At 38.7% G+C, this 19,064-nt stretch overlaps 1 protein-coding gene across 2 annotated transcripts in view; it reads left to right on the top strand.

Moving 5' to 3' along the window:
- ncs1b (neuronal calcium sensor 1b) overlaps positions 1-19,064 on the top strand; it is a 38,572-nt gene that overhangs the window by 12,505 nt on the left and 7,003 nt on the right. For both annotated transcript variants that reach the window (XM_055168854.2, XM_055168856.2), the window contains exons 3-4: positions 5,194-5,218; positions 14,034-14,172. In XM_055168854.2, the coding sequence (XP_055024829.2) occupies positions 5,194-5,218; positions 14,034-14,172 (164 nt within the window). The remainder of the gene's footprint in view (positions 1-5,193; positions 5,219-14,033; positions 14,173-19,064) is intronic.

Here is a 19,064-nt window from a genome sequence, read left to right as displayed (position 1 = left end):
CATATGGAGCATGACACTCTCTAAGGAGGTTTTAATGAGATGTGATGAAGTTAGACAGTAGACTCTCTCACTTCAGGTGCCTTTTTTGTCTGTAAGCTCCCCACTACACAAACAGCTGTATTTTACTGCTAATAGCATTCCAGATGATCCGCAAGTCATCAATTTCCAAACCAATCAAGCTGTCATTAGACAAATGGTGGAGTGACAGTTTGAAGGATCTAAACTAAACCCATGCTGGCCTGATTTTCATATCCTGTGCTGGCGGTGGGTACTGATTCATTTTGTGACATGTTTTGTAGTAATGGATACCAAGCTTTCAGGTTACTGCTGTTTCCCAGCAACAACATAACTGTACTGTTTCAGGACTTGTGTGGGTATAGTAGTTTCGTGTTGTTGCTTATAATTCTTTACCAACTTGACATCTGTTGCACGAGGAAACAAATCCCTGCTCAGTTTACAGTGCATGGTTGCCCACTTCTTCACCCAGTCAGTCAAATACATTGCCTTTATAGCGGTGAGCTGCTCAGGGAGAACAGGAATCAAGTGCCGCAGGATTATGCTAACAGAAAACAAGAATCCCCCCACATCCTGTTTAAAAGGCACCTAATATGCAAAATCCACTACAAGGTGTTTGGACATAAATGTATGCTGGCACAACCTACAATGAAAAAAACACCCACTCCTTTTTTAAACCCCATTAAACCAAAGCAGTATCATGAGACATGCTGTTTTGATGCTCTTGTTAATGTGATGTCACATTGATAAAGCCCTGCCTACAGGCACTGACTGACAGTCCTGCATTACCATAGTTTCTGCCCTCGGCAAGCTTAAAAATGAGAGTAGTGAGACACTTGTTCCAGACTGTTAGCCTGGGTTTCGCCATGCTGCCTTGGGCGCAAATTTATTCACACTGCAAGCCTAGCATGCAAACCATGGCCCAAATTTGGCTAGGAGCTAATTACAGATGCATTTGATAGACATTCGTAGCACCCAATAAACAGCATAGGGAACCAATCACAGAACGGGGAGGGGGCAGCAAGACGATGATGAAATATATGCGACACACCAATTGGCTATGAGCTACATACAGATGCATTTGATAGACATTCATAGCACCCAATAAACGGCATATTGAACCAATCACAGAATGGGGAGGAGGCAGCAAGACGACAACATCTATGCGACACACCGATTGGCTAGGAGCTACGTACAGATGCATTTGATAGACATTCGTAGCACCCAATAAATGGCATAGGGAACCAATCACAGAACGGGGAGGGGGCAGCAAGACGATGATGACATATATGCGACACACCAATTGGCTATGAGCTACATACAGATGCATTTGATAGACATTCGTAGCACCCAATAAATGGCATATTGAACCAGTCACAGAATGGGGAGGAGGCAGCAAGACGATGACAACATCTATGCGACACACCGATTGGCTAGGAGCTAATTACAGATACATTTGATAGACATTCGTAGCACCCAATAAACAGCATAGGGAACCAATCACAGAACGGGGAGGGGGCAGCAAGACGATGACGACGTCTATGCGTCACACTGATTGGCTGTGAGCTACATACAGATGCATTTGATAGACATTCGTAGCACCCAATAACAACATAGGGAACCAATCACAGAACGGGGAGGAGGCAGCAAGATGATGACCACGTCTATGCAACACACCGATTGGCTATGAGCTAAGTACAGACACATTTGATAGACATTCGTGGCGCCCAATAAACGGCATAGGGAACCAATCACAGAACGGGGAGGAGGCAGCAAGACGATAACAGCATCTATGTGACACACCGATAGGCTATGAGCTAAGTACAGACGCATTTGATAGACATTCGTAGCACCCAATAAATGGCATAGGGAACCAATCACAGAACGGGGAGGAGGCAGCAAGACAATGACGACGTCTATGCGACACACCGATTGGAGCTACATACAGACGCATTTGATAGACTTTCGTAGCACCTAATAAACAGCATAGGGAACCAATCACAGAACGGGTAGGGGACAGCAAGGCGATGACGACGTCTATGCGACACACAGATTAGCTTTGAGCTACATACAGATGCATTTGATAGACATATAGCACCCAATAAACGGCATAGGGAACCAATCACAGAACGGGGAGAGGGCAGCAAGACGATGACGACCTCTATGCGACACACCGATTGGCTAAGAGCTACGTACAGATGCATTTGATAGACATTCGTAGCACCCAATAAACGGCATAGGAAACCAATCACAGAAAGGAAAGGGGACAGCAAGACGATGACGACGTCTATGCGACACACGATTGGCTATGAGCTACATACAGACGCATTTGATAGACTTTTGTAGCACCCAATAAATGGCATAGGGAACCAATCACAGAACGGGAGGGGGCAGCAAGGTGATGACGACCTCTATGCGACACACGATTGGCTATGAGCTATATACAGACACATTTGATAGACATTTGTAGCACCCAATAAACGGCATAAGGGGAAACAATCACAGAACGGGTAGGGGACAGCAAGACGATGACGACGTCTATGCGACACACCGATTAGCTTTGAGCTACATACAGACGCATTTGATAGACATTTGTAGCACCCAATAAACGGCATAGGGAACCAATCACAGAACAGGGAGGAGGCAGCAAGACGATGATGGCGTCTATGCGACACACCGATTGGCTAAGAGCTACGTACAGATGCATTTGATAGACTTTCGTAGCACCCAATAAACGGCATAGGAAACCAATCACAGAAAGGAAAGGGGACAGCAAGACGATGACGACGTCTATGCGACACACGATTGGCTATGAGCTACATACAGACGCATTTGATAAACATTCGTAGCGCCCAATAAACGGTTTGGACTACAGCCCTCTACTTCCCGGTTTAATGACGTCACAGCAATAGTGTTTGACTAAACTCCGTCCACAGGAATACATCAGCCGCCAGCTACCCTAAATGTGAGCTGACGGCAAGCTAAGCTACTGTCGAATCACAACACACTAAACAAGCTACACAATCAGAACTCTTATGAATTTCTGAAGTTTATTGAACAAGGAAGACATCAGCCCGTTTTTAGGACAGTGAAAGCAGCGCTATAGAGATAAGTAATTTGTGTGAAAAATAATGCGTTTTTTACGCGTGAAACATGAACACATGTTCTATTGCGCACTGTAAACATAATCAAAGCTTCAAAAACCCAGAAAGAATGGGACCTTTAAAGTTACAGGCAAGAATCCAAATGGGGGCATTTAATTTGGACATTCTGTAATAAATGATTTGTCGGGTCTTTTGAGCTGAAACTTCACAGACACATTCATTACATCTTGTAAAAATGGCCATATAGGTGCCCTTTAATAATTCACAGATTGTAAAAATGTTAGGACATTATTGATAATGATCAGCTACATCCTGTGTTCTTCCTTTAATACTGTGAATTATAAAACTCCAGATGGTTTCTATTAATAGGCTACAAGAAAAATCTATTTCTAGCAAGCAATTGCCAGGATACATTTGTGTTGACTTTTTTATGGTGCACTTTAACTGGCTATGGTTGTTTTAGCTTCTAGGTCAACTTCAAGGTTTTATATTTCTGGTTAATTTTAAACCATTGTTTGGGGAGGCACAGTGGCTTAGTGGTAGTTGCCTTACAGCTGAGTCAGGAGGCCTTTCTGTGTGGAGTTTGCATGTTCTCCTTGTGTTAGTGTTGGTTTACTCCAGGTACTACTCAGTCTAAAAACACGCAGGTTAGATGCATTGGAGGTGCCAAATTGTCCTTCCCAAACTTGTGTAGATTAGCTTGTGTTCTTCCGATAAATATAGCAATAGGTGCTGAAATGGTGCGGTAAGAGATAAATAAACCATAATTTGGCTTTTGTCCATATCTGGCTCAAGTTGTAGATACATTTTATGTTATATAAAATATCTAATGTTTCTATAGAATGGACCTATAACCACAGTTATTCTTAAAGGGCATTCCACTTTAAAAAAAAAAAAAAATTAGCTCATTTTCCAGCTTCCCTAGAGTTAAACATTTGATTCCTACTGTTTTGGAATCCATTCAGCTGATCTCCGGGTCTGGCGCTAGCACTTTTAGCATAGCTTAGCACAATCCATTGAATCTGATTAGACCATTAGCATCGTGCTAAGAAAATAACCAAAGAGTTTGGTTAGAGTATAGTTCCCATATCTGCCTAGAAGTTAGTACCCGATGTAACTACAGAAGAGTCGAGTTTTAAATAGGAAAAATATCAAAACTTTTTGGTTATTTTTTAGCACGATGCTAATGGTCTAATCAGATTCAATGGAATGTGCTAAGCTATGCTAAAAGTGCTAGCGCCAGACCCGGAGATCAGCTGAATGGATTCCAAAACGGTAGGAATCAAATGTTTAACTCTGGGGAGCTGGAAAATGAGCATTTTTTTTTTTTTTGAAGTGGAGTGTCCCTTTAAGGTTGCAGGATTGCATATTTCATGTATAACTGTTGTGTAGAGCAGTGGTTCTCAAACTTTTTCAGCGTGCAGCCCCCCTTGTAAATGGTGCATTCCTTCGCGGCCCCCCAAATTTTTTTTATAACAAATTTGTTCTAAAACGTAACATTTAATAAGACAAAACATATTAAAGTATACAAAGTAGTGCTGTTGGTTAGTAGCCTTATTTTTTTTTAGGTTTAATTACACAGAATTCATGATAAATTAATGTGTTTTATGAAATGTCATAAAACTGGGGCCCCCCTGGGGGCCCCGGCCCCCAATTTGAGAACCACTAGTGTAGAGAGTTACTATACAGCTTATTTTTCTGGCTCACATTGTATGTCTCTTCACTGACCCTATCTCTCTTTATAGTGTTTATTGCAACCCTTATTATTTTTTACTGAAGCAAATGGCCACTTATTAATGCAAAGTGAGTGTTTTTAATTTCCTGAGTTCAGTGGTTAACTGTCTGGGCTGGGAGTTAAGTGGCTGTGGGTTCAAACTCTGTTCAACTAAATCTCTTCTGTAGATAGAAGTGTCAGCTAAGTGATGAATGTTATTTTAAAGAGGCAGGCTGAATAAAATCTTACACTTGATCGCTGCTAATAGTCTAGCACATGTTTGTCTAGGAAATATTTTTTGCATTGTATTTTGTATATTAAGTTCATTTAATGACTTGTTTCTCTGCTTTCTTCCTACAGTTACAGAAAAAGAGGTACAGCAATGGTAAGTGTCCTGGGGGTCTGTCTATCTACTACTACTTTTATGTCTGTCTCCTGTGATTTTATTTTTTTACCCATCCTCCTCTTTGCTTTTCTCTTTGTGTTGTCACACTGTGTAGCATGTTTTATGCCTCCATCTGTTTTGGCCACTCAACACAGCAGTCTTTCCTCTCACTTTTTGTGATTGTGCTTCCCTGGGGAAAAAAATCTTGGTTTCTACCCCTGAAACACACATTTGACAGTAATGGTATAGTCTAGCTCTCCATTCACTGCTATTACCCTGTTCCCAAATGTCAACTAGCAGAAGTGACTGTAAAATACATGAATACTGTTCATATGATAAGACTGCTTCTTTTAAAAGCCATCAGTGTGTTTATAAAACATGGTGAAATAAGATGGTCACTGTATTGTAAAATATAAAAAGAATAGTTTATCCAAAAGAAAATATACTCACTCTCATATTTTTGAAATCTTTATGACTTCGTCTGCATCACATGTAAGGATTTTTTTATAACTGTATGTCAAAACAATTTTTCTTAGAAAAAATATTAAAATTGACCACGGCTAATTTCTTGTTGAACTATTGCTTAGAATTTAAACTTGTCATACCGTAGATGGGGTTGTTAAGTCTGTAAACTTTTAAGTGGCGATCATCTGGGGATTTTCATGTAAAATAAAGCAATAAGCCCCAAGAAGCAGTGGGCTACCAGTGCATTTTATAACAGCTAAGGGGCGTTGCCTAAAACCCCCTTAGCTGTTATAAAATGCACTGTAACACCACTGCTTTTATAAAACGGTTACTTTATATGCATAGCAGGATTTAATCAAATAAAACACAAATAAGTTGTAATTATATTAGTACAAATATTACTCTTCCGACAAACAAAGTAGATCCTAAGAATCAAGTGTGTCTGCAACAGAGCACAGCTCTCAAAAACACAGACGCAGCAAAAAAACAATGAAAATGAGATAAAAGACTGTGGTGTTTATTTTCATAAATCAGTAAGCAGCAACAGTGGCGCAGTGATACTTATGTAATGCGGTCCGAACCGTGGGGTTACCAGGGTATTTTATCATGGTTTAGAACGCGTTTCAACCAATTAGAATGAAGAACCAGAACGAGCCGTTTTATAATGATCAATTTATTACGTTCTTACATCTGGGGAATCATCTGTTATTAAAACAATGTAAGCTCAAGTAGAACATCAGCAATTATTTATGTTTCAAACGGAGATGGCACAAGTTATGGATAGCAGTTTTTAAATGACCTCAAGAGTTCCTCACTATGTTGTTTTCCCTGTTCTGTTATACCAACAGAACAGCTAAGATGCTCACTATAGTCTGGTGCCAGTATAGTTTGGCAGACCTTGCTGAACCCTGGTCTATCACAGAGTCTGATTAGTGGCACCTTTGTGGGCATGTCCAAGGTCAGTCCAGCACTGACACTGTGTGTCCCTGGGTGCTTGCCAGGCAAAATTGTTGATTCATTTCTGCTGCTGCTTGCAGACCATAAACCAGATAAAGGATGTTAATGTGAAGGTGCAGTGCGACATGAGCTAGGTGTATTTTGGGTAACTAAATAGAATTTTCTGAATGTGAAAAAAAATAAAAAGTAAACATTTGTGAATGTACAGTATGCTGTTCAGTTTTACTCTATTCGAAACTCTACTAAATCAAAGCATTCCAGAATTATTTTCGAATAATTTAACGGCTCGTCTTCAATTATTCCTTACATATAGTGGTATAATGTTAACCTGGGTTTCCCCATTCAGCCTTGCGCGCACATTTATTTACGCTGCAAGTCTAGCATGGAAACTATGGACCATTTTTGCCCCTGATAAAGAGAGCCAATCACAGAATGGGGAGGGAGCAGCAAGACGATGACGACGTCTATGCGACACACCGATGCAGTTTTGTTTATCCAACACGGCAGCAGATGCAAAGGTACTTTTCAATGCAACCTTAGGTAGTGTTCTTAGTAGTTTTGAATGCAAGTTTATTAAAAAAAAAAAGAGCAACTTTTGGCATTAAACAATTTCATATCCAAGAAGGATGTTTGGATATGGCAAGACATGATAGCCACGGAGTTTTATAGGACCAACCTGCTAGGCATCGTCGTTGACAAAGTACAATTAACTAATAAGTGGTATTTATTAATATAATATTGTCATTATGCCTGTACTGTGGTTGTCATAGTGCCACTAAGTTGTGTTGCTTTTCAATATCAATATACAGCTAGTTCTATAGCTTTCAGCTGTGTGCACACGTACCGATAAAAGTTGTTTACATTTAAATTGATGTTGCTCTACGTCATCTAGTATAATTGAAACGATTGGCTATGAGCTACGTACAGACGCATTCGTAGACATTCGTAGCGCCCAATAAATGGCTCTGGGCATCCGTAAACCACGCCTCAAATACGAGAAAATGAGCATGTGGTTTCCAGACCACGTCTCATTCTCTATGAGACTGGTCTGGTGTTAGCCAGGCTAGTATAATGTAGTAGTATATTAGATAGTGGTAAAAGACAGAATGTTATTGCACTCTGTTTAAATGAAATGAAACTGAAATGGCCATGTTTCTCCCTGTTCTCAAACCGAATTAGAGAACAATTTCATTAGCCTGACAAAATGCATTCCCATTGGTTTTGTCTACAATGTTCAGTGTCCTCTTATCCTGGACCCAGACATTCTGTCGCTGGTCATTTATTCCCATCTCTACTAAAATCCTCAGCATTGACCAGGGGTTTGATTCGCTATATGCATATAAATGACCATTTTAATATGGACTGATGTGCATTGATCAGGTACCTACTTTGCATTGCGAGCTCAAAGTTTGAATTAATGACCGTGCATAGGTTAACCAACAGCTTGGGGAGCAACAGTTAAACAGAGGGGCAATTCATTTAGTCATTTGTCTTTGCCTGCAGGAGCTGAAGGACTCGTGTGTGCTGGCCATCACAATGAGGCTTTTTTAATGTATTCAGTTTATTGCATATATCTACTAAAGTGCCATTGTTGAAAAGCCGTAGGATGGCAAAGCTTTTGTCAGCGGCCTTGCCAAACAAAAACAGACAAACAAACATGCATAACACACTTAGACATGCAAATGTAGATTTAAACTTTGTTAGACAGCTTGTTTGCATGAGTGGTTTACATGTTTTACATAGGTTAATAATAACAAAAATAAATAATTATATATAATTAATATAATAAAATTTAGTAAAAAGGTGCACTATATAATTTTATTTATACAATGATGTACTAAAAATAGAAGAAAGAAAACCCTTCTCCTAATTTTTTTGCATTTTTCTCATACAGACAACAATGTTGTTAAAAACACACAAAATATTGTGTTATGCATGCGCATAAGGTAAAGTGTTTGGCGTTTACATGACAATAAATCTTGCATTTTAAAGGACAAGTTCGGTATTTTACACCCAAAGCCCTGTTTTCAGATTGTTTATGATAAATAGAACGGTTTTGACTGAAATTTGGACATATGATGCTGGCCCGAGAATTTTCGGTTTCTGTTGTATCATCCACTACCTCTACAATGGCTGCATAGGTGCACTGGAACAATCCTTCCTAAAATGCACCAAAGTTTTGTCCACAAAGACGTGAAACTCACCGAGTGGTCAGGGGTGTTCACTGATATGCTCACACAAAAATTGCTGCAAAAGATGCTTTCCAACAGTTTTTATTGTAGTTTTTGTACAACTCCATTGACTTGTATTAAATGTGCTGTGAGGTTACGGTATTACTCCGCCGCCGGGAACGTTGTTTGTATTCTTGCAATTGGTGAAGGTGGATTATCACCACCAACTGTGCTGGAGTGTCTATTATTCAAGCTCTCAACGGAAGAATATACAGGTGTGAGGCGTTTGGAAAAATAGGTCCACAAGTTTACAACAAACGGTAAAACAGCTGTTGGAAAGCATCTCTTGCAGCGATTCTCGTGTGAGCATATCAATGAACACTCCTGACCACTCGTTGAGTTTCACTTCTTTGTAAACGAAAGTTTAATGCATTTTAGGAAGGATTGTTCCAGTGCACCTATACACCCATTGTAGAGGTAGTGGGTAATACAACAGAAACCGAAAAATTCTCGGGCCAGCATCATATGTCCAAATTTCAGTCAAAACTGTTCTATTTCATCATCAACAATCTGAAAACAAGGCTGTAAGTGTAAAATACAGAACTTGTCCTTTAAAACCTGTTTCCAAACATTGGCATTTTCAGGTCCCCAAAGCACTGGTGTCAACTGGCCCTTAAGAGCCAGAAAAGTTTAAAAGTGGTGACTATTAAATGAGGTAGCAGCAGTAAAACTGTGGAATGGCTGAGGATTTGGGAACAAATGGTGTGTAATTAGTGATCTTTTTTTTGCTGCCGATGCATCTGAGATTCACTCGACTAGACTGACAGTGTTTGTTGACATCATAGGAGTGGAATATGGGACTTGTGTAGACACTTTAAAAATGTATAATTAGATACCAGGCCGACAGCTTTTGAGCAATCAAAGCTTTGCCTTTTGGATGCCGTGATGTAAGATGGGTACATTTCATCATAACTTTAATCAAAGATGTTTTTAGCTTTAGGCTTTTTAGGAATAAATTTGTTTTCCATTGACATATGAATATAAAAATGTCTTGTTTTATTCATATCGTATTTGAACTCTAAGTGCTTTGCATTTTTCTCTTTATGGCGCAGCAGGCGTTACTTTGATAATAGCTGCTCCCTCAGATTAAGCCGAAATTAAGTCGGATTGGTTGAAAATGAAATTTGGATACCCCTTCTCGTTTGCTCCATGCTCGCTCTGTGCATGGCTTAATCCCATGCATAATATGATGGTCCTATTATCTGTGTATGTGAGAGATGTTTCCCAAAACAGTCAAATGTAATCTGTGGTCCTAATATAGACATGCTTGACTGTTTATTTTTAGGAAATTGCTTGTAAAATGTTACTTGATTTTAATATTACTATTCAAAAGTTAGGATGATAACATTTTCCCTACTTTTGTTCCTATGTCTATGTGTTAAGGTTGATGTGTTGAAACAAAAAAAAAGGCTCTTCGGGGCAACACTCCTAGCAAACACCATGCACCTCCAAACTCCTTTTCCAATAAATGAATCACGTATGATTCATACTTACATAGAACATTTTCTCCTTTCTTTTTATTTCTTCTTCCTGTTTCAGCTATAAAAATAGCTCAATTGATTTGTGAATCATCGGTTTTCTTGTCTGAGTGTTTTTCTTCTTACCGGTATGGTGTAATGGGGCAGTTGTTGAGACATTACACAGTTGGCATTGCTCTGCATGCTGCCAGAGGAATGGCGTCATAAAGCCACAGGAGGTTATACCAACCCTCTGCAGGTTACTTGGATTGTGTGCGTGTTTGTGTAGCAGATCATATCTGTGAGTGGTTTTGTGGTGTTGGGCAAAGCCTTCTGTGGCACTCATAAATGCTTTTATGTTAAAAGTTTCTTAAGCTGTAATAAGGTGTTTGTAGGCTGATTTCCAAAATCAAAATATTGTTCTGCTTGTTTTGAGCACCCCCCTTCAGCCCAACACAGTAACATTAGCTTAAAGGGACACTCCACTTATTTTCCAACTCCCCTAGAGTAGGGTTGTAACGGTATACCGGTATGGCGGTATACCTTGATATTAACTTTCACGGTTATCATATCGTAAACATTTGCTTATACACGGTTTTGGGAAAAAATAATAAAGCAGATCTCACCTGCGCTACTACACACATGCAACTTCATTCGGCGTGACTGTTAGACTCCACTCGCTTATGTACAGCAGAGAAAATGTCAGAGCCAGAGACTACAAATTCTAACCTCTATCCCCCACCAGAAAAAGTTAAAATCTACTGTATGGGAATAATTTGGGTATACAAAATAATAATAATAATAATAAGTGTTTAATACCGTCAAACCGCGAAACCGTGATAGGTTCTGAGACAATTATCATACCGTGGGAACTCATACCGTTACAACCCTACCCTAGAGTTAAAATTGTTTTGGAATCCATTCAGCTGATCTCCGGGTCTGGCGCTAGCACTTTTAGCATAGCTTAGCACAATCCATTAAATTACATTTGACCAATAGGATCGCTCTAAAAAATAACCAAAGAGTTTCAAAATTTTTCCTATTTGAAACTTGACTCTTCTATAGTCACACAGGCGTAGTGATATTACGCACGTCGCACTCCTGAAAATAGTCCCCTGCCATTGAAAATAACCAACGGGACTATTTTCGGGGAGTGCGTAATATCACTACACCTGTGCAGCCATGTTACATCAGCAAAGTCCTTAATTATTATGCCAGTTTGAGAGTATAGTTCCTAACCATATCTGCCTAGAAAATCGCAGCTTTTAACCTACCGTCAGTCCAAGTACACGATGTAACTACAGAAGAGCCAAGTTATAAATAGAAAAAATATAGAAACTCTTTGGTTATTTTTTGCGCAATGCTAATGGTCTAATCAGATTCAATGGATTGTGCTAAGCTATGCTAAAAGTGCTAGTGCCAGACCCGGAGATAGGCTGAATGGATTTTAAACAATGAGAATCAAATGTTTAACTCTAGGGGAGCTGGAAAATGAGCATATTTTCAAAAAAATTGGAGTGTCCCTTTAAGCAATTTGGGGGTGGGAATCTATCCGGAGACTGCACCATACCCGAGTACATTTGACCCCCAAAGAACAGTTCGTTAGGCTAGTGTGATTGCTCCATATCGTACACTGTCAGAAATAAAGGTACAAAACTGTACCTTTTCTGTCACTGGGGCTGTACCTTAAGTTTCCGTTTGGTACCTTGAATAAAAAACAGAATACAATTTTGGGTAGATTATCGTACCTTTAGGACCTACATTGTTAGAAAAAAGTCTAAATATGTACCCTAGCTGTCAGTGGGGCAGCACCCTTTAAGAAGGTAATTGTATGGACCATTAGGTACAGATATGTAAATATTTAGTACCAATGTGTACATTTGAAGTACTAATATGTATTTTTGAGGTACTAATAAGCTCTCTTTGGTCCCAGAGTATGTACCTCTGAGGTACTAAAATTAAATCCTTAGGTACAAAGCTGAACTTTTAGAAAGGGTACAGCCCAGTGACAGAAAAGGTACATTTTTGTACCTTTATTTCTGACAGTGTACCTGGTATGCTTTCCAGAGGTGGTCTCTGGTATGGTTCACTTAGTAGTGCCTTTATGAGTAAAAATAAACAACAATTCTGCAATTCTGTTTGGGGACTTTGCAAAACAATTCAAACCTTTAGCCAGTCCGTCCAGAAAAACTTTTTGTGATTGTTACGGGCAAAAATCCTTGATATTGCGGCACGTTTTCTTAAAAAATGCGGGATATTTATGCAATTTTATGCAGTGAAATTGCGGGAATTAGCCAAAATTGCGTAAACTTGCAAAAACTGTTTGCAGCTTTTGCAGCTTTTTATTTGATGTTCAAGTCGCGTAATTACGTCACTTCCTAACATTCCCATGACAACAAGTAAATGCAACATTTTTCAACTTTCTGCTAAGATCTATATGACTTTTTGTTACAAAAATGCGGGGATTATGAAATCATGCAAGCCCTGCATAATTTGCGAGCAGAAATCTGCAATTAATGCTGCAAAAATGCGGCGTATTTAAAAAATGTGGCCCCCACATAAATATGCGGACTTTGGCTGATTATGCATTGATTCATGCAATCTCATTATTGTGTTTTTCTGGAGGGACTGATAGCTTTATTTTACTATTCCTAATCTGTATTATTACCTTCATTCTCTGCATTAAACATTGATTTAAAGTGGCTTATAATGATTTGAAAATCTCAGTGGAAGTAGTTTTTAAATACTTTAGGCTATTTAGTCTCCTCACATTACAGTGGGAAAACCTTATTTTATTAGGGTTTACAAACATGCCCATAAAACCTAGCACCTAGTTTTATTCCAACATATGTCCCTTAAGAAGGCAGATTCCTGTGCTTTAATTGGAAAGAGGGAGAAAGAGAGGTAAACATATAGGTAGAAAGAAAGAGTATGTTGCCAAACTCTTTAGGGAATCAAATTAATCTGATTCTTTACGAATCACAGAATCATTTTTGTTTGACTGACATGGTTACTATATGAACATTCAGTAAATGGGAACCCGCATGGGTTTTGAATGACATGAGAATGCATAAATAATGACAGATTATGGGTGAACTATTTTTTTAAGAGTCACATTACAGCACCTAACATCATGAATTCATTATGTGGTAGGCAAGAGCAGCACTAACAGTCTGCTCCAATGAACTTATAATGTTAATGCACCACTGAAAATTACAGCTTGATTGAAAGGCGAGCATTTACGGTAGCTAACCATTCAAAGTGGGGAAGTGGAACTAAACATTTTTCCCATTCCTTACCTTCCCTGTCATTACTGTTTGTGTGTGATAGATTCATTTGTTTGCCAGTTTAGTTCTTCTGTTGACAAGACAGGGAATGACAAGCATGTCACAGTGCAGTAGACACATCAATCTTACTACTTTCAGTTTCATTCTTGATTATTCATATTTAAATATTGAATAGCTATGTTACTGTATTCGTCCATTCATTGCAGTGTACTGTATAAGAAGCTGACAGATTTAGCTATGAATAATTGAAAGGAGAACAAACTTCAGAGCTCTTGAAGCAGCATGTGCAATACAAGAGAATAAGCCTGTTTGGTTAGCATGGAAATGAGCCAACATCTATATTCATTGGATACAATACAGTCTTGATAAAATACAGTAGCAAATTGTAAATTATATGCTTTTATTCTTTGTCTTTCAGGTATAAGGGCTTCATAAAAGATTGTCCAAGTGGTCAGCTTGATGCTGCAGGTTTCCAGAAGATCTACAAGCAGTTCTTCCCCTTTGGCGATCCAACCAAATTCGCTTCGTTTGTCTTCAATGTTTTTGACGAGAACAAGGTAAAACGCATTCCACTGTTAGGATTTTAGGTATTTGATTTTCCTCAGATAAAAACACACTCATTTAATTAAGGTAAAGTACTGTACTTAATAATGTATTATGTTTGGGAAAGTGTGCTATACTTGAGACCTATTTAATTTGGAAAGTAGTTTAACTTTAATTTGGCTAGATATGTTTGGACAAATGTCTGCATGTGTTTGTGTAGATCTATGTGTTCTTTGTCTGAAATCTGTTCTTAATGTCCTATTGTATATGGTTTCACTTTAGCAAAGATCAAAGGAGAGACATAAGACCCACAAATCTCAAAAATAATGGTGCTACACAGTGCTATAGAATTTTTTTTTTAACTGTATGGACCCATAATTAACCTTTGTGGGGGGGGGGGGGGGGGGTTAAAGCTATGTATGCATTTTGACTTAGTAACACTGTTTACAAGTTGGATTCCTTATGCTAAACATAGGCAAAGTGTCAAAAAAGCAGTGACAGATTATTTCTGTGCCGAATACAATTCGCCAGAGTTCGTTCAAGTTTCTGAAAGTTTTTTTAGAACATGAAAGATTCATACATAACAATCTTGCTTTATTTCTTTTATCAACCCATCCTCACCCCATGTCGTCAATATTTGACGACACTTGACCATTCGTCAATATGTGACGGGGAGGGTATACCTTTCGCGTCATTTTTTGACGAACTGGGCACTTCAATACTATTACGTCCGTTGCATTCTCTTTCCTATTTTCTTACCATTTTCGCGTCGGCTTAGGGCCAGATTTACATAATGACATCCCAACCCAAACCAAAATATAACCCCAACCCCAGGAGACAAAAGTTTAATTTCGCGTACACTGTTTAATTTTGCGTAATCTAACCCTAAACCGACGTGAAAATGGTAAGAAAATAGGAAAGAGAATGCCACGGACGTAATAGTATTGAAGTCCCCAGTTCGTCAAAAAATGACGCGAAAGGTATACCCTCCCCGTCACATATTGACGAATGGTCAAGTGTCGTCAAATATTGACGACATGGGGTGAGGATGTTTTGCTTTTATGGGCCATTTCAGTGCAGGAAGTACAGTGGAAGTCTTTATATGGGCACTTTAACCGGAATAGCGCACGCACACACCAATCAAAGAAATTAATGTCACCAGAGCAGTGTGTTGTTGTTTGTGGGGGAAATTTTAGTTTGGGCGGTCCCAAACGGGTCATGAGTCTCAGGCAGTAAAACTGCATCAGATGTCTGTGTTTTGTTGGCAATCGGGGGGCATAAGTGCATATATTGTAAATGACAGGAACATGTAGTTAGTGAATCATAAGATATCCAAAGATAATGGGATAATATTTTGTTTGTGTTGCTTGCTCGTGACTCGCTCTGCCCGTGGTACGCCTCCATGAGCTGGGGCTTAATCAGAAAGAATCGGTACAGCTGATCTGTTTTTTATAAATCTGACAAAACTAAAAACTCTTTGGATATATGAAGGATGCAATATTACTCTCTAGGTACTCAAGATTGACACGAGATAAGCAAAATAAGTGTGTTATGTGAGCTTTAAAGGGGACATATCATGAAAATGGAAAATTTTCCATGTTTAAGCGCTATAATTGGGTCCCCAGTGCTTCTATCAACCCAGTAACTTAGTTTTGGTAAACCATTCTCTGCAAGCATGTGAAAAAATTAGTCATTGAAAATTGGCTCCCCTTGTGATGTCAGAAGGGGATAATGCCGCCCCGTAATCTGCCCTATCCAACCACAGTGCTGCCATTTAGTGCAGATATCAGCTCATTTGCATTTTAAAAAGACACACCCAAGCACATTTTTGCTCACACCAACAAAGTGGCAATTTTAACATGCTATAATAAATTATCTATATGCTTTTTTGCAGCTAAAACTTCACATACGTACTCTGGAGACACCAAAGATTTATTTGACATCTTAAAAAAGTCCTAGATTAAATTAATGAGCTGTCCAAACTGACAACAACTTGCAATGGCATATGTTAAAATAAACCAGGGCCCTTTGTTTTCCCTCAAAATGCACACAAATAATGTTTTTAGTAAGGCATGTTTGTTGAAACTAGTTATCTTTCCTAATTAAACTAAGGCCTAGTCCTGGCTTAAACTAAGGCCTAGTCCTGTTTTAAACTAATCCCTGTCAGGGAAACCACCCAAAAAAAAAAATTTCTGTGACATCCCCTGCCTTTTGTAGCACCTTTATATAACATTTTTGACAAACAATGTGATTTGTAAGTGAATGTTTTTAAACTTAAAACTCTGTTGTTAGGTGTATGTGTATGTGTTTGATTTATAAAAAATATGTCTAAAGTATGAAAGAGTCGTATGTTAACATAATAGGAGACTGAAGATGCATGGGATGTAAAAGGTTAATTATTTCCAATTCAGATATCTTTTGAATCATATTATGCTTGCTTTCCATTATTATTTTTCATTAAATAGCCTAATTTTATTATCTTAGCCAAATGTAATGTGATTAGGAGCCTGTTATCCCCGCCTGACAAGAGCTGTATAGCAGCCAAACTACCATCTGAGATTGCTCCCTCTTTATTTATGAGTTTTGTTTGAAAGGCACCACTGTTGTTAGTGAAACACATTATCCTTGGCCTTTACTGGCTCTTTTTTGCCTCAATTTCACTTTTCCAGCAGTCGGTTAATGGTCAATGTTCTGGAGATAACATCAGTCTGGACTTGCTTGATGTACCGCAGAATAGACTGTAAAGCCTGACATTATGGTTAAAGGAGTAGGACTCGCACACAGTGAACTAACCGCAGATTTGTGCTGTGATGTTAATGTTGTGGCATTTGCCCTTTCACTTTTTATTGCTGTTATTAGGTTATGTGGTTATCATTTTCACATTTTTGTGTTACAAGTAGTTTTAAAGTATTTATTAATACGTTTTTTATAATTTTCTAAATGTACTAAAAACCCATTTGAAACACTAAAATTACCTATTCAGAATAAATTATTTCATTGGTTTATATATCCACATGCACATTTAAAGGGGCAATGGCTAGGGTTGCCCCGGTGACGTAATTTTCCCACCGGTTAATCAGCGTGTCACAAACCCGGTGATACCGGTGTCACCGTGTGGGAGGGGCTTATAAATGTGCATGCAGACGTGCACATTTTACTTTCACTTTTGAATTACGCAACTGTTTAAATGCAGTGCTTGCGTACGCTACGTTAAATTGCGTATGAATTTGCGTGCAATGCGAGTCCAACAGCTGATTTAATTAAGTGCTTGAGTCAATGTGCGCATGTAATTCTCAAAGAACCAGCCAGTCCCAAGCAGAGCAGCCGGCTACTTCTCCATAAAGCGCTGCTTGAATGATGGGTTTATTATTTTTCTTGATGATAAACACAACAACAAAACGATCTTGCTTATATTAAACATCATATATGTATATTATTAAAAAAAACGAGTAAGCACGCGGATTCTGCCTTCGTCTGGTCAGTCAGCTTGCCTCGCAAACTCTGACAGGAATAAATGAAATCTGACACCTGCTGCTCTGTGACGTGAAGCGCGTTCAGCTCCGCTTAATTCAGGCACCAGACACATTCAGTTTGCTCTCTCTAACGAAACTAAATGATTAAATTACACGAAAATATCAAAACGACGGTGAAAGGCGGTGTCGCGGTGGGCAAGTGATCTAACCGGTGAGAGGCTGAAGCACCGGTTATCACCGTTTCACCGACTATTGCGGCAAGCCTAGCAATGGCACAATACTTTTTTAAGATGTCCAATAAATCTTTGGTGTCCCCAGAGCACATATGTGAAGTTTTAGCTCAAAATACCATATAAATAATTTATTATAGCATGTTAAAATTGCCACTTTGTAGGTGTGTGCAAAAATGTGCCGTTTTGGGTTTGTTCTTTAAAATGCAAATGAGCTGATGAAATTCAAACACTGATCACAATGATGGTGGTTTGTTGCAATAAAAACTCAGTTGTGCTTTTCTCTGCACTAAATGGCAGTGCTGTGGTTGGATAGTGCAGATTAAGGGCTGATATTATTATAATAAGAGCTCCTTATGACATCATAAGGAGAGCCAAATTTAAACAACCTATTTTTTGTGTGCTTGTAGAGAATGGTTTACCAAAACTAAGTTACTGAGTTGATCTTTTTCACATTTTCTAGGTTGATAGAAGCACTGGGGACCCAATCATAGCACTTAATAATGAAAAAGTCAGATTTTCATGCCATGGCCTCTTTAAGGTGTTATAATGCCAAACTCTAACTATACTTTAATATATAACTGTGTCTGTGAGCTTTCTCACTTTGCATGGTTTAAAAAAATACAAAAATCATATGACAATGTCTCTATACCGTTTCAGGCAAAACACTGGAAATTCCAGTCTGGGTAATGATAAAAAACTTTTTTATAGTACGATATATTTTTCAGGGCACATTAAGCACCATCGGTAGCCAAGTGAGAGAACAGGTAAGAAAACTGAACAACCCAAACCTGAATCCTAAAACATGCTCGAATGGTAAAACCGTTCTGCCAGTAACAATAAGCATTTACCCAAGCCAAATAAAAACTAATGGTTTGGAGCTCAGTGCTAAAACTTCTTTATATTTGACTGAAACCTAAGACCGTTCACCAACATCATTACAGTGAAGCATGGTAGATTAATCCCTACAGCTGAGACTGGAAAACTCATGAGGCAGAAGGAAAAATGGATGGAGATGATATGAAAGACTGTGTTGTTAAATGTGCTGCATAGTGTAGAAACGCTGGGATTTTAAACTTGATTTATGTTTCATCAACTTTGACTCAAAACATACAGCAGTATACTGCAGTGGCTTAAAATTGCAAAAGAGCAATGCATGGACTTTGGACTACTCCAAGTTAAATTTAGCATCTTCAGTGTAGC

Source organism: Misgurnus anguillicaudatus, chromosome 5 (genome assembly GCF_027580225.2).
Source record: "Misgurnus anguillicaudatus chromosome 5, ASM2758022v2, whole genome shotgun sequence".
NCBI classification, from domain to species: domain Eukaryota; kingdom Metazoa; phylum Chordata; class Actinopteri; order Cypriniformes; family Cobitidae; genus Misgurnus; species Misgurnus anguillicaudatus.
The sequence above is the reverse complement of the archived record's forward strand: the minus strand, read 5'-3'. Positions and strand labels throughout refer to the sequence as shown.